Below are 12,383 nucleotides of genomic sequence, written 5' to 3' on the forward strand. Positions count from 1 at the left end.
CATTAATGTTTAAGAGGTTTCACAATAAAGTTCAAGATAACATCACCTTAATTGTTAAAAGTAACTTTAATTGAGGTATCACGAGACCATACTTCAATGTCATTTCGTAATCATAAGTAACGAAGGGTGTTATAGGTTTTGTGATAAATGTTAAGGCTTTTGGATATTTTAATACCATATATTACTTATGTAAGCAGATGTCTGTCTTTCTGAAAAGGGTTTGTAACAATTACAATTAATTTAAACACTGATAAAGATCTCTTTGTAACAATAAATTTTCTTTTAAGTATTTTTGCGGGAATTTTTTCTTTGACTTTATATGTATTTTTCATACACCTTTTTTATACGGCCACAGTAAATGTAACTTTACCACTGACAATCCTGGTACCATATTAAACCAAGGATTTTCTCACGTCAGATTCACCAATTTCATTTGGAATTTTCTCTTTGGACTGCTGTAAACTTACGGATATCTAGGCGAAAAAATACCTTAAAAAAACTTGTTATACAGACAATCTTAAACTTATGTACATTCAATGTTAAACTATATCGTATTGAAAATATATTTTTTTTACAATCAAAACTCGATTGCATACAATAATCATTTAAATCGTTTTCACATACACTTTATACTTTAAAATCAGAATTTAATGTAAAAGATACCTGGCAATAGTCTTCAAGGAACTGTGACGACCTTGATGTAATTGTACATTCGTTATTAATGACTTTAAATAATTCTTATCAATTATTTGTTAATTTTTAAATATAAATATAATTTTGTTTCAATTTAATAGTTACTAGTGATGTGTTCCGGATTGACCCCGGCATAGTTTTACAAAGATATCCAAAGTTTTTCGCTTTTATACTATATTCTGATTATAACATCGTAGATCTTTTCGCTGTTTATTTTGTTATATTGACAGGTTTTATCCTGTCAGTCAATTCCGTTTGTAAACCGCAATCAATTATTTATATGTCGGGAATGTGACAGCCGATACATATACATAAATCCAATGCAATCGCTCGGAATGCAAATTAAATCAGTCATTTAAAGATTATTTGGATGTAAAAAAGTATACATAAAAATATCGCATAAATCTTCGTTCAATTCACTGTAAAACAAAAAACATATGACTTGGTTTGACGTGATTTAAAGGCATCTCTCATAAAAATAGTCTGTGAAAAATACAAAGACATGTCTGCTATTTATAATATACTGGTTTATCGTTTTTATAAACTACTATTAAAATTGTATTAAACAACCACTCGTTACTTAAAAACAAATTATTATTATCCTTGAGCCCAAAAGTGGTTTATTACGCCTACCTAACCATTATGTTGCCATGTAACATCTCATTTAGTCTGTGCATATTGTGTATAATTTGTCGTTGGTAAACAAGGTCTATGGTTGACTATACGCTTAGGAAGACAAAATCGAAAAAGATATAAACGAGAGTATCAATTAATCCGTGGCAAAATTCAACATCTTATACTTAGATTTACTCTTTGAAAATCAGGCATCGATATATTTTATTAATTTAAGGAATGGAACGCTCATTCTAAACTTAATTTTCGTTAACTTTAGTGACGTCATACTTTATTTAATTGACACTGATGTATATAGCTATTGCCTACTATAGTTATCTACACTAATCTTAAGAGGACAGATTTAATTGTTTATTTGCATTAAATAGGCTACTAAACTGACCTTTTTAAAAATTCTTTTACCATTAGAATCCTACGTTATTTTGTATATAGGCTATAGAAAATATATTATACAACTGATGTCCAACTTTAATTTGTTGAAATGTTTGCCTGAATAGTTGCTTGTTTATTTTCCTTATTTCATACTTAAAAATGTTTAAAATATATATATATATATATATATATATATTTGTGAAGAATTACCTGACTTATATAATTCTTAATGCTACCTATTGACACAAGACGTCTTTATTTTGATTTAAAAAAAACTAGTTGCGCTACAGCGTCAGGTCTGGCCTTAGATTTCAATTTTGTGATCATATGTTTTTTTTTTCTAATCTGCGAGTACGTGATCAGCCTTTTAGCGACACACTCGATTTTTAAGGTCTAAGGTGTCCTCGCGATGTTTTTGTTTGCCGTACGAACGAAATGCGCAGATATAAAGTTTATTGGTGGTAAGTTCGAACCATGGCTATCATGGTTCGAACCTACGACCTCAGCGACGATGGTAGCTGCTAACGCGGCTACATATTTTTATAATATAATTGCTCAAGTCTAAATACATATATAATTGTAACATTCTATAACAAAACGGGAACTTGCTTAAGCCATTAAACTCTATAATTATAGTACAAATGATATACTTGTATACAATTTGTCGTTCGTACTTGTCAATTTAAGGCCAATGAAAGTTATTGGTTATTAGTCAATACATATTACATAGTTTGTAAAAATTCTTTTGTTTGTGAATGCTGAAGGTTGTATGACTGATATACAATTAAAATTAAACGAAGGTCACGTTCAACTCTCATTAGATAGTGCAGTTTTATAATAGTTGTTGCATACTGAGTTATTATTAATATGTTTGAAGGTTTCATCATTTTATCGAATCTCAATATCTATTCCAATGGAATGGAATTGAAACAGAAAAGTATGAAAAGTTATAACATTGTCTAGATAATATATAATGATTTATTTTAATAAAAGAATTATTCTGATGTTGATAATTCAAATATTGCGATACAAATTAGACAACAGTCATTTTCGTAACAGTATGCTTTTGTTATAATAATTAAACATGGCATGTAATCGACCCTTCGCGGTTATGGTTTCGTACCGGCGATGCACTTTGAAGATAGCTTTTGGCGGAAGCTCATTAAGATAAGCCTGAAATTAAATTATAAATTAACATGTTAGTATATCAAGTAACTTTTGAAATGTTTGTGAGTGTACACAAAACAATAATATGCGCGAATTGAATTTGCATAACGTTCGTCAACGGTCACCGCTCGAAGGCAATGAAGTTATTTATAAATCTTAAATATTCCACTGACACCAGACAAAACTGATGGAATATGTTTAAGACAGGAAATCCTTAACTAAACTGTGGTAGGATAAAATTCAAAGTCGGGCGATTTTAGCGATAATATTGTCCCATATCTAAATGTAATTTAGACTTGGCGTTGTCAAGACTATTACCATTATAAACTTCACTTTTTTTTGGCGTACAGCATTTTAATAAAATCATTTCTCATATATTAAAAAATTACTTACTGATACAATGTAGTGGGAGAAATGAACGAGGAAATAACATTTGATAAGTAAAATAAAAGTGTGTTTGAAATAACATTTAATTTATTGATAAACAATTGCAAAATACAATCTATTTTTACAATAAAATGCGGCTTTAAACATATATGGCGCTTAAACTGGTTTTGTCACTATTTGAAGGTTTTCATTGCAAAAATAACTTATTAACATTTATTGTACTTAAATACAGTCGTAAATAATTACGTAACATGATTAACATATTTTGTAGATTGCTGATATTTCAATTTAATTCCATGGTTTCTTTGAGTCTTTACTGACATGTAATCTAAGGCCTTACTATATATGATAGGTATCTAATAAATCATAAGAGTAGTGTTAACCAAATGGCTTTAGTGTGCCTCCTGCGGGGGTCATAGGTTCGAACTTCAGCTGTGCACTTATAGACTTTCTGTCTATGTGTGCATCTAACGGTGAAGAAAAACATTGTCAGGAAACCGGCATGCCTTAGATACAAAAGTCGACGACGTGGGTCAGGCACAGAAGGCTGATCACCTACTTGCCTTAGAGTAAAACAAATGATTACGACACGGATAGAGAAGATCATATAAACCAACACGTTGGTTTTAATAATCCACGAACTCTTTATTTAGAGATTAATTTAACATAACAATCTTAAACATCCAGTGAGGCGCCCTGTATCGGTTGTTTTCATCATTTATTTTTCTTTAAGATTATGTTAATTGTAAAGCATTGTGTCATGTTTATTTGTTTCACTAGAAAATGAGTTCAAAAACACAAGAGAAAAAAGTGCCAAGAGTTTAGCTTGTTTATTTATTTATTTAACACTTCGTTACATTACAATATAAAAGTTGAACATTGAATAGTAGGGCTGGCGGCCTTATCACTTTCGAGCGATTTCTTCCAGGCAACCACTATTTACTAAGCATATATTTGGTATTAATAGGAAACTCCATTTTCAGGACCCGTGGTGTTTCCCCCATCTCCCCCTGGTGACCCATCTCAGACTAGCGGCGTTGTTGCTGGAGCTTCTGGTTATGGTTTCCAACCACCAGGCGCACAAGGTAACCAATACGGTCGATAGGAAATGTACAAAGTAAATACACCGATTATGTTTCCGTGGGTACATCATTCTTAATTACTGAAGCCTAAATGTTAAAAAAAAATTGTCTGTCAAAGTTTGGTGTCATTTGATAGATCATCATTGCTTAGTGTATCATAATCGGACCAATACTTAATTTATATAGTTTGAAAGCATTTTTTTGTTTTGTTAATGTCGTGCGGGACTGCCAGTCGGTAAAAAATGTTGGTAAAAAATAAAATATTAAATTCTATAATTTTGTACTTATAAAGATTTTGTTATATCAGTTATGTAGTCTAGTTTTTGTATCTGTATATCCACATACTTTACTCTGTGGTAAACAATTTTTTTTTCTGGCAGCCCCGCTTTCGTGACGTTTGTGATATTTGTTTTAAGGATAGATAAGATTTCAGCTTCGCTTTGTTACCACACTTACGTCTATTCTTGTTAGTTTAATTTATTTATGTAAGCCTTGTCAATTGCCATAAACAATATGGTTTCTTTTAGCACATTTTTTATTGTTTTATCTTGTTTTTGTTACAGCTGTAAATATGACCAATGTAAATATTTATTTGTAATAAATATTAAGAATTGTTTCCTGTTTCATTAGCATTCCTTATTCATGTTTAACCTTAGTTGGAAACTAGATTAAGACTAGTTAATATATTGTTACAAAAAGTTATGTTAACTAACAAATAAATAGAACCGTACGCGGTCGCTGTAACATAATTTATAAATATTTTAATAACAATAAACGAAAATAATTTACAATTAATAATTAATTTATTTAATACTTCGCTTCTGTACCTTGTAACGACTCCCTCAAGTAATGCTTTTGTGAAAAAATTGGCTCCACCTTTTCATCACAGGACAGATTTGTTCTATTAAATTCGGTTTACTAGCTTATTGGTCCTGGGTCCTGGACCCATGCATTTGTGGAGGGAACAATATTGACAGGTGTTTAAAATTTGTTAATTTTGTTTATTAAGTTGGGAACTCTCATCGTATTTTTAAATTTGCTACTTCGTCGCTCTCTTGGTAATTACTAAGAGATTAAGAAAATGATAGGTATTTCTTTGAATTATTCGTATTTGATATTAGGTTAGGTATGAATTATTATAGTATGTTTTGTGTTATTAATCATAAGTTTTGCACTTCTTCACTTTTCGTTTTTTTATTGAGTTACTGCACGTTGCACTAAGTTTTTTGCTTAACCTGTATTATGTGTAATAAAATGTTAAAAACATTATAAGTCCTGAAATTAATTGTAGTAAAATGTCTAAATTAAAGTTTAATAATGTTTAAAAGCCTATTAATTTTCATAGTAGGTTTTACTTCATAATTTACAGACATTTTGGTTTAAAGGTTTCATATATTATGCAAACAATGAATGACGCATTAAAAATATTTATTCTTAAATAAATATATTTTTTAATAATCAACTTCAAAAAACTAAAGGAGGTTCTCAATTTGGCGCGTTGCTCTCAAAAATAAATTTTCTTACAAGTCCAATCAATACCAGAAATATTATAAATTGATATTTACTACTATGTAGTGGATCGTGGAGGCAATTCTAAGTTCTTTTTTGAAGGAATTTATTTAAATAAATAGCAACTAGATTATTGTTATGAACAACCATAAAATGCAGCTAACGCAGCCCATGGACACCAGGTTTAAGCAGGTTTTATATTCGTCGTCCATAAAATTTTGATTATATATTATCCTTAATTAAAATTAATAGGCTTTTAAACATTATTCTCAAGCTCATACTAATTTAGACTTTTAATTGCAATTAATTTCATGACTATGTTTTGAGTAGGATTTAAATTGCCTGAGCTCGCCATAAACCAACTATAATTTGGACTCATGAATCATTTGGCATACCTAGTTCCGGCATTACTCCACCGGCATTAGCCGACCTTCAAATTACCGGATCAATGCGAAACACAGACTTCCTACAATCACAGAGTCACATTTCAGATATTTGAGATAATTTCGTGTTATTTTATTTATTTATTACGTTTGGATTAATTGAACTAAAGCAATTCTTCCTAAGCGCTTTGTTGTTAAGCGATTCCGACCTTAAAACTTAGTGGTGAGACTTATAATTTACTAGCAGACTCGGCCAAGCGTAGCTGTGGCTAAGGTTTTTGTTATATTACATAGTAGTTAACTATTCAAGGGAAACGGAAGAAGAACTTATGTGAAAGGTAGATAGCTTATGTAAAACGTTGGTACTTTTAACACAGCGCCTTCTGTTAGAATTGCATCAAATAATAAACAAATAATTTGCAATAAAATAAAATTGCGGCTATAATCAAAGATCTAAGCTATCCTATCTCTTAAGTTTGACCAGACAGCTGAATTTAATTTAAAATCGTTTAAGTAGTTTAGGAGTCCATCGCGGACAAACATCGTGACAGGAGATTTATATATATTAAGATAAACACAATTTTTGAGTTTATTAAAATTGTTTGAATGAATCTAAACTCTGAACTAAGAAAATCAATCCAAACGTCGTAGGGCTTAAGGACGCTGCAATACAAAACTAAACTTATTTAGTTTGACAACGCTGTTACGTCTTTATAGTTCGACAGTAATTATCGTATCGAGAAAATAATAGTATTGTTGGCTTTAGATAGCCCACACCTCAAGCTTAATATTGCATTAACAGTTGAAGTTTATAATGAAGATATCTGTGGAATAATTCTTAGAACTCCTAGCTTAAAGTTGTGGGTCTGGAAGAATAAACGCCGAATGAGGAAAGGCCAGTGGGTAAAGATTCTTCAAATGTAGAGAACGATCTGGAAAATTTTGTGGTCTAGACAACAGACATTTCTTCTAAATTCGCGAAAATGGCTCAAAACATATTATATTAAAATTAAATTAAACGTATTTTCAACGTACTATTTTGAGCGAAAAAAGAAGAAAATTTATAAGTATTGAACAACACGTGTAACAAGTTTACGCGAGTACTATACATTTATTTAAACTTTAATTCTAATGTAATTTGTATTTATTAAGGCTAATAAATAGTCTAACAAAACATACTAATGCCCTTTACTTGTATTAAAGTACACCCACTAATGTAAATCTAAATAGGCCAAAGTATCATTAGTCATTAATAATAGTAATTATAGCAATATTAGCCTTCAATACATGAAACACTTAATGTGATGATACATACTAAATATAAATTTAAAAAAATACACTCAAAACATGCGAATTTCTTACATTAAAAGATCTCGCTACTTATCTCCCAAAAGTTATGTAAAATTAGTACGGTTTTAAAATTGTTGATACAACCGTAGGCTTATAAAGCTTTCAATTATTCATATCATTTAATTATATTTCTCAGGCTGTTTATACTTTTGGGTTCCGTGTTAACTCGACCGGGCAACATTCAATTTTCTCTCAAATCCCCTTGGTACGGTCAAACGCATTTTAATTATGAAATTGACATATCAAAAGTAAAGGTCAGTGGCGCGGACATTTTGTAATTTAATATAAAAGTTACTTGGAGCCACCATTTTCTAGCTTTTGTTTAATGAATATTTATATGTTTGCACTTGTAAAATGGAATCCCGCGTGCGTTGAATAATTTACGTTGGAAAGAAATTCCATTTTTTGCATACATTATTCAGTCTGTGGTGTTTTTGTTTGTTGTTTAATTACTGCTGAATTTTATTTTAGTATATGAAAAGTTAATTATCACATATGTGTGTGATAATTAGCAAAATAGTTAAATTACTGTTTATATTCGTTACTTATATTGACTTTTCTTATACACCGGGAAATAAATAACGGAATATGCGGGGTACGAAGATCCTATTTGGAAGTCTTTGGCTTCTTAATCTAAAGAACTTAATCGCCGCAAAACCATACTATTTGACTCATCAGTAATCAAGATCGATCCACTGCGAAGCTACGCTGCAACATTTAAAAAAATGAAATTTAATTTTTGACAATTGTCTTTCTGTATCTATGAAGTAAGTTAGAAATCTAAACATAACTTGTCAATTGAACAGATGTAGAAATGTGACTCTGCTGTACCCGATATAAATAATAAGAAGTATTTTGACTAAAATCCTTAATAAATATATATGTTATAGTAATTAACGCATTTATTTCGTTTCCGTGAAAATATGTTGTTCATCTTGGAGAGATTTTATTGCCATACTTGCAAAATTAAATCGCACTTATTAATTGTTATGATTACACAAACTCGTTAACTTGACAGCTAATTACGTTCTTAAAGGATATTGACGCAAATTGAGGTATTCGAATAAATTCGAATAATTCCAACTTTATTACGTCGGGTTAAGACTTAAAATAGCCTGACTATTCAAAGATTCCATAAGTTTAATTAGTAGTGGAAAAACGCAGTAAACACTTAAGTTTCGGGCTTATAATACCAAATTATACATTACACAGTTCCTGTTTCAAATTTAACAGAATCTTACATTGCAGTTTGGTAATGATTACGTATTTAATATATGTATTTATAATTTTTTTATTGAATTAGTAATGCAAAAATGGGACGCATTTATCGCTAAGCCACAGAGGTGTATACTGTATCAAAATAAATTACTATTATTAAAAAATATTTCGTCTTAATTTTTTTTAAATGGTTTTCCTATCACTAAGTATTTAGTATCTTTTTGTAGAACCTCCTTCGATCATTAAGACAGAACATAGACAAAATTAAGAATAAAATTGAAAAATATGTAAGGCGCGTAACTGTGTGCTTTTGTTCTCTCATGTAACACTTCAGTAAGTATCGCGACGTCTTGTCATAGGGCGTGCCTCGCGCTCTTGTGCATATCATATTTGAATTGGCAAGATTAAATTCTTGATATAGATAAGATTTTTAGTGAGTAGCGTGACCGACGATGAAATACGAGAATATCGTCAAGGCAAAATACAAAATACATAAAGTAAAAAATAAAGTTCCACAACTAAGCGATTCCTAAGGCAATTTCTGCTGCGTACCATCACTATGAGGAACCAGCTGAAGTGTTTCCGAACCAATTCATCTTAGGGTCCTTCAAGAGCGTACCATATCTTAAAAGGCCGGCAGCGCGCTTGCGAGTCTCCTGCCCGTCTGCCTCCTGTAACAAAAAAATGGGCATCTTAGTTAATTGATCAATAATCCTTAAAAGGTTCTTCTATGCCTGATTTCGAATACAAGTCATTTAATAGAAATCCCATCCGCCAACGCGGACCTGCTAACTATCTAAATAACAGCACATTCCAAATGATTAAGAATGATAACATTAGACGCGTAAACGTACGGCAAACATTAACGAATCAAAAATGTGTATTTTTCAACGTGTTAAACAATACAAAATATTATATCAGTATGAAGACGCTATTTATGAAAATCCGTGAAATGTCACAGACATGGTGACAGTACGAGCAGGAATTGTCGACGTCTCGCCGAAGCGGCGCCTCACCGGAACTCAGCTGAAGGGTTGCGCTACAAATCAAGTTATGAGAAGTGCCACAAAAGGAAACTTTGTGCATTTCTCTTGTAACCGTGAAATCCTACGCGTGACACGGGTGATATAGCCCTTCAAACAAACAATGAAAGTAACACCACAGAATAAAAATGTGCTTTAAGTGTTGAACATATTTATAGTTTATTTAAGTCTATCATTAATAGTCGGACATATATTTATGTATGTATTTTTAATTACAATTTTCCTATAGTCTCTTGTTTTTTGGCGACAGACAAAAAAATTGTGTAAACCAAGCTTGTTACTATTCGTTCTTACATATTTGTTAGTAATAGTATTTTTTTGTTTTTTTTAGTATTAGTAAAATTAGCATTAAACGAAGTAGTATTGGCCAGAACATTAACATAAGCATAAAAATAGTAATTAAATCATAGTAAATTTAAATACTCTAGGACACTAGTCAGCATGTAACCTATGTATGTGGCCAATTTAAATTACTACTGTATTTCTAAGAGGTAATTTATCTGTAGTCAGTACTTAAATATATTTATTAGTTTCAAAATGATAAAGTTTTATAAATTTATTATTCAACTCGTTAATTAGATAATATTATTTTTTCGTATTATATTATTCAACTCATTAATAAAAATTTCATTGTATTATTGTTAGATAACAAAATACTTTAATAAAATAAAATGATTTGTCTCTAATATAATTATACGTAACTAGAACTCCATTTCAAGAAAAATAATATTCGACTTAATATCTCAAGTCCGTCTAGTTTTGTACAGTCTAAAATATATAATAAAACGTGACTAGATCTTAGTCTGATGGAATACAGCTTACGTTTAATACTGTTGCTGTAACATTTTTATACTTTACAACTTATTATTTCACTTATTGTTGCTTTATTACTTGATTAAAAAATGCTTTTAAATTACATATTTTAACGTTATTAAATTTCCATATTAAAAAATGATGTGTATATTTGAAATATTTGTAACAAAAAAACATATGTGCAATTCACACATGGTAGAAGTGAAACCTTCAAAAACATTTTTTTTATTATTAATCATATATAAATTAATCATTTTCCATTATCTAAATGTGTGTGTTCTTTTAAAACAGTATATTTTAATGATAAATTTTAATTTATAAGTTTAATATAAATTTTTAATTTGGGAAAAACTAAAACATCGAAAGTTTGAAATTCGATCAAATGAAAAAGCGGCAGTAAAGAGAGGCTGTATAATGCCTGCTATCTCATTTTCTCCCACGTTAAATCATATGATGAATTGATGTTTCTGTCTCTCTTTACCGCTGCATCCGGTTTGAAATCACGACGATTCGAAAGAAGTTTATCTATCTCATTTTCTCCCACGTTAAATCATATGAATTAATGTTTCTGTCTCTTTTTACTGTCGTTTTTTCGTTGCATCCGGTTTGAAATCACAACGATTCTAAAGAAGTTTCACTTCAAAAATACTTCAAATCTCTACAGCATCAGAATGATACGTTTTCCTTGAGACAGGCTGTATTTGCTTCTAAATGTAAAAAACTATTCCCAAACATTGATAACTGCAATATATATTATATAATATTGTTTTATTTTTCAGGTCCAGCGTTCCCTCGATACTATTACAGCAGATACTTCCTAAGATAAGGGAAAAATGAAACAAAACCTTGTTTAAACTAAACTAATTGTACTTTAATATTAATTAATATTATACATTTAGTGCAATACTCATGTAAATATGTAAAATGAATTCCACATGAAGAGGCTAAAGAGAATCTTTTCTTTGTTTTATTAAATTATTTCGATATTTGCGACTTTATCTAACTAGATTTATTACTATAGGTAGATACGTTAAACAATAATTAAAAATCTGAAAACCTTGTTGCTTAAAGTGCCACAGTATATATTTTGTTGTTTATCTATTTTATTGAATTTAAAACTGATTTTAATTTTTAATTTAAATTAGATGTTTGCACATCTAATTTTAAGATGACCTTATCGTAATTTATGTTTATATAACGGTTAAGTTTCTGTATAAATCATCATAAATATTTCTTAAGTAATAATTTATATCAAGAAGTGTTGACATCACATGCAATGTCCATTATCACCAATTTTGTTCTATTGTACCAGTGTTTAGCTTGCGAATAATATTATAAGATAAATAATATAAGAAATCATAAATTATTTATTTGCGCCCTACAAAATTATGTTACCAATTACAACTAGCAACAGATTTATATTAATCAAAACTATGTTTAAACAGTAAAATAAAAATGATACAAAATTGCTTCTGTTTTATTTAAAACTCTTTAAACAAAATTCCTTTCAGTTATCGCTCGTAATATAGCGCCTTGCAAAAAAATATTAGCAATGGATTTCCAAGCGTACATTTATTCACGCATATGTTGAACCGCAAGCTCCTATAATCCTCAGAGGGTCACGAAAGATGTAGAAAGGGCAGAGGCAAATGAGATTTGTTCTCACTAGACTACTTTTCACGCTATCTATGCGTCATTTCATCACCTAAACGAAATTTAGTGCTAACATAATA

The 12,383-nt window shown here is 30.1% G+C and overlaps 1 protein-coding gene across 1 annotated transcript in view; it reads left to right on the plus strand.

Moving 5' to 3' along the window:
• Nucleotides 1-11,478, plus strand: part of LOC110992261 — a 30,934-nt gene extending 19,456 nt beyond the window's left edge. Inside the window, exons 4-5 of the mRNA XM_045631501.1 lie at nucleotides 4,236-4,337; nucleotides 11,430-11,478. Coding sequence (XP_045487457.1) covers nucleotides 4,236-4,337; nucleotides 11,430-11,476 — 149 coding nt within the window. The 3' untranslated portion in view covers nucleotides 11,477-11,478. The remainder of the gene's footprint in view (nucleotides 1-4,235; nucleotides 4,338-11,429) is intronic.
• Nucleotides 11,479-12,383: the final 905 nt, after the last annotated feature.

This window comes from Pieris rapae, chromosome 15 (genome assembly GCF_905147795.1).
Source record: "Pieris rapae chromosome 15, ilPieRapa1.1, whole genome shotgun sequence".
Taxonomy (NCBI): Eukaryota; Metazoa; Arthropoda; class Insecta; order Lepidoptera; family Pieridae; genus Pieris; species Pieris rapae.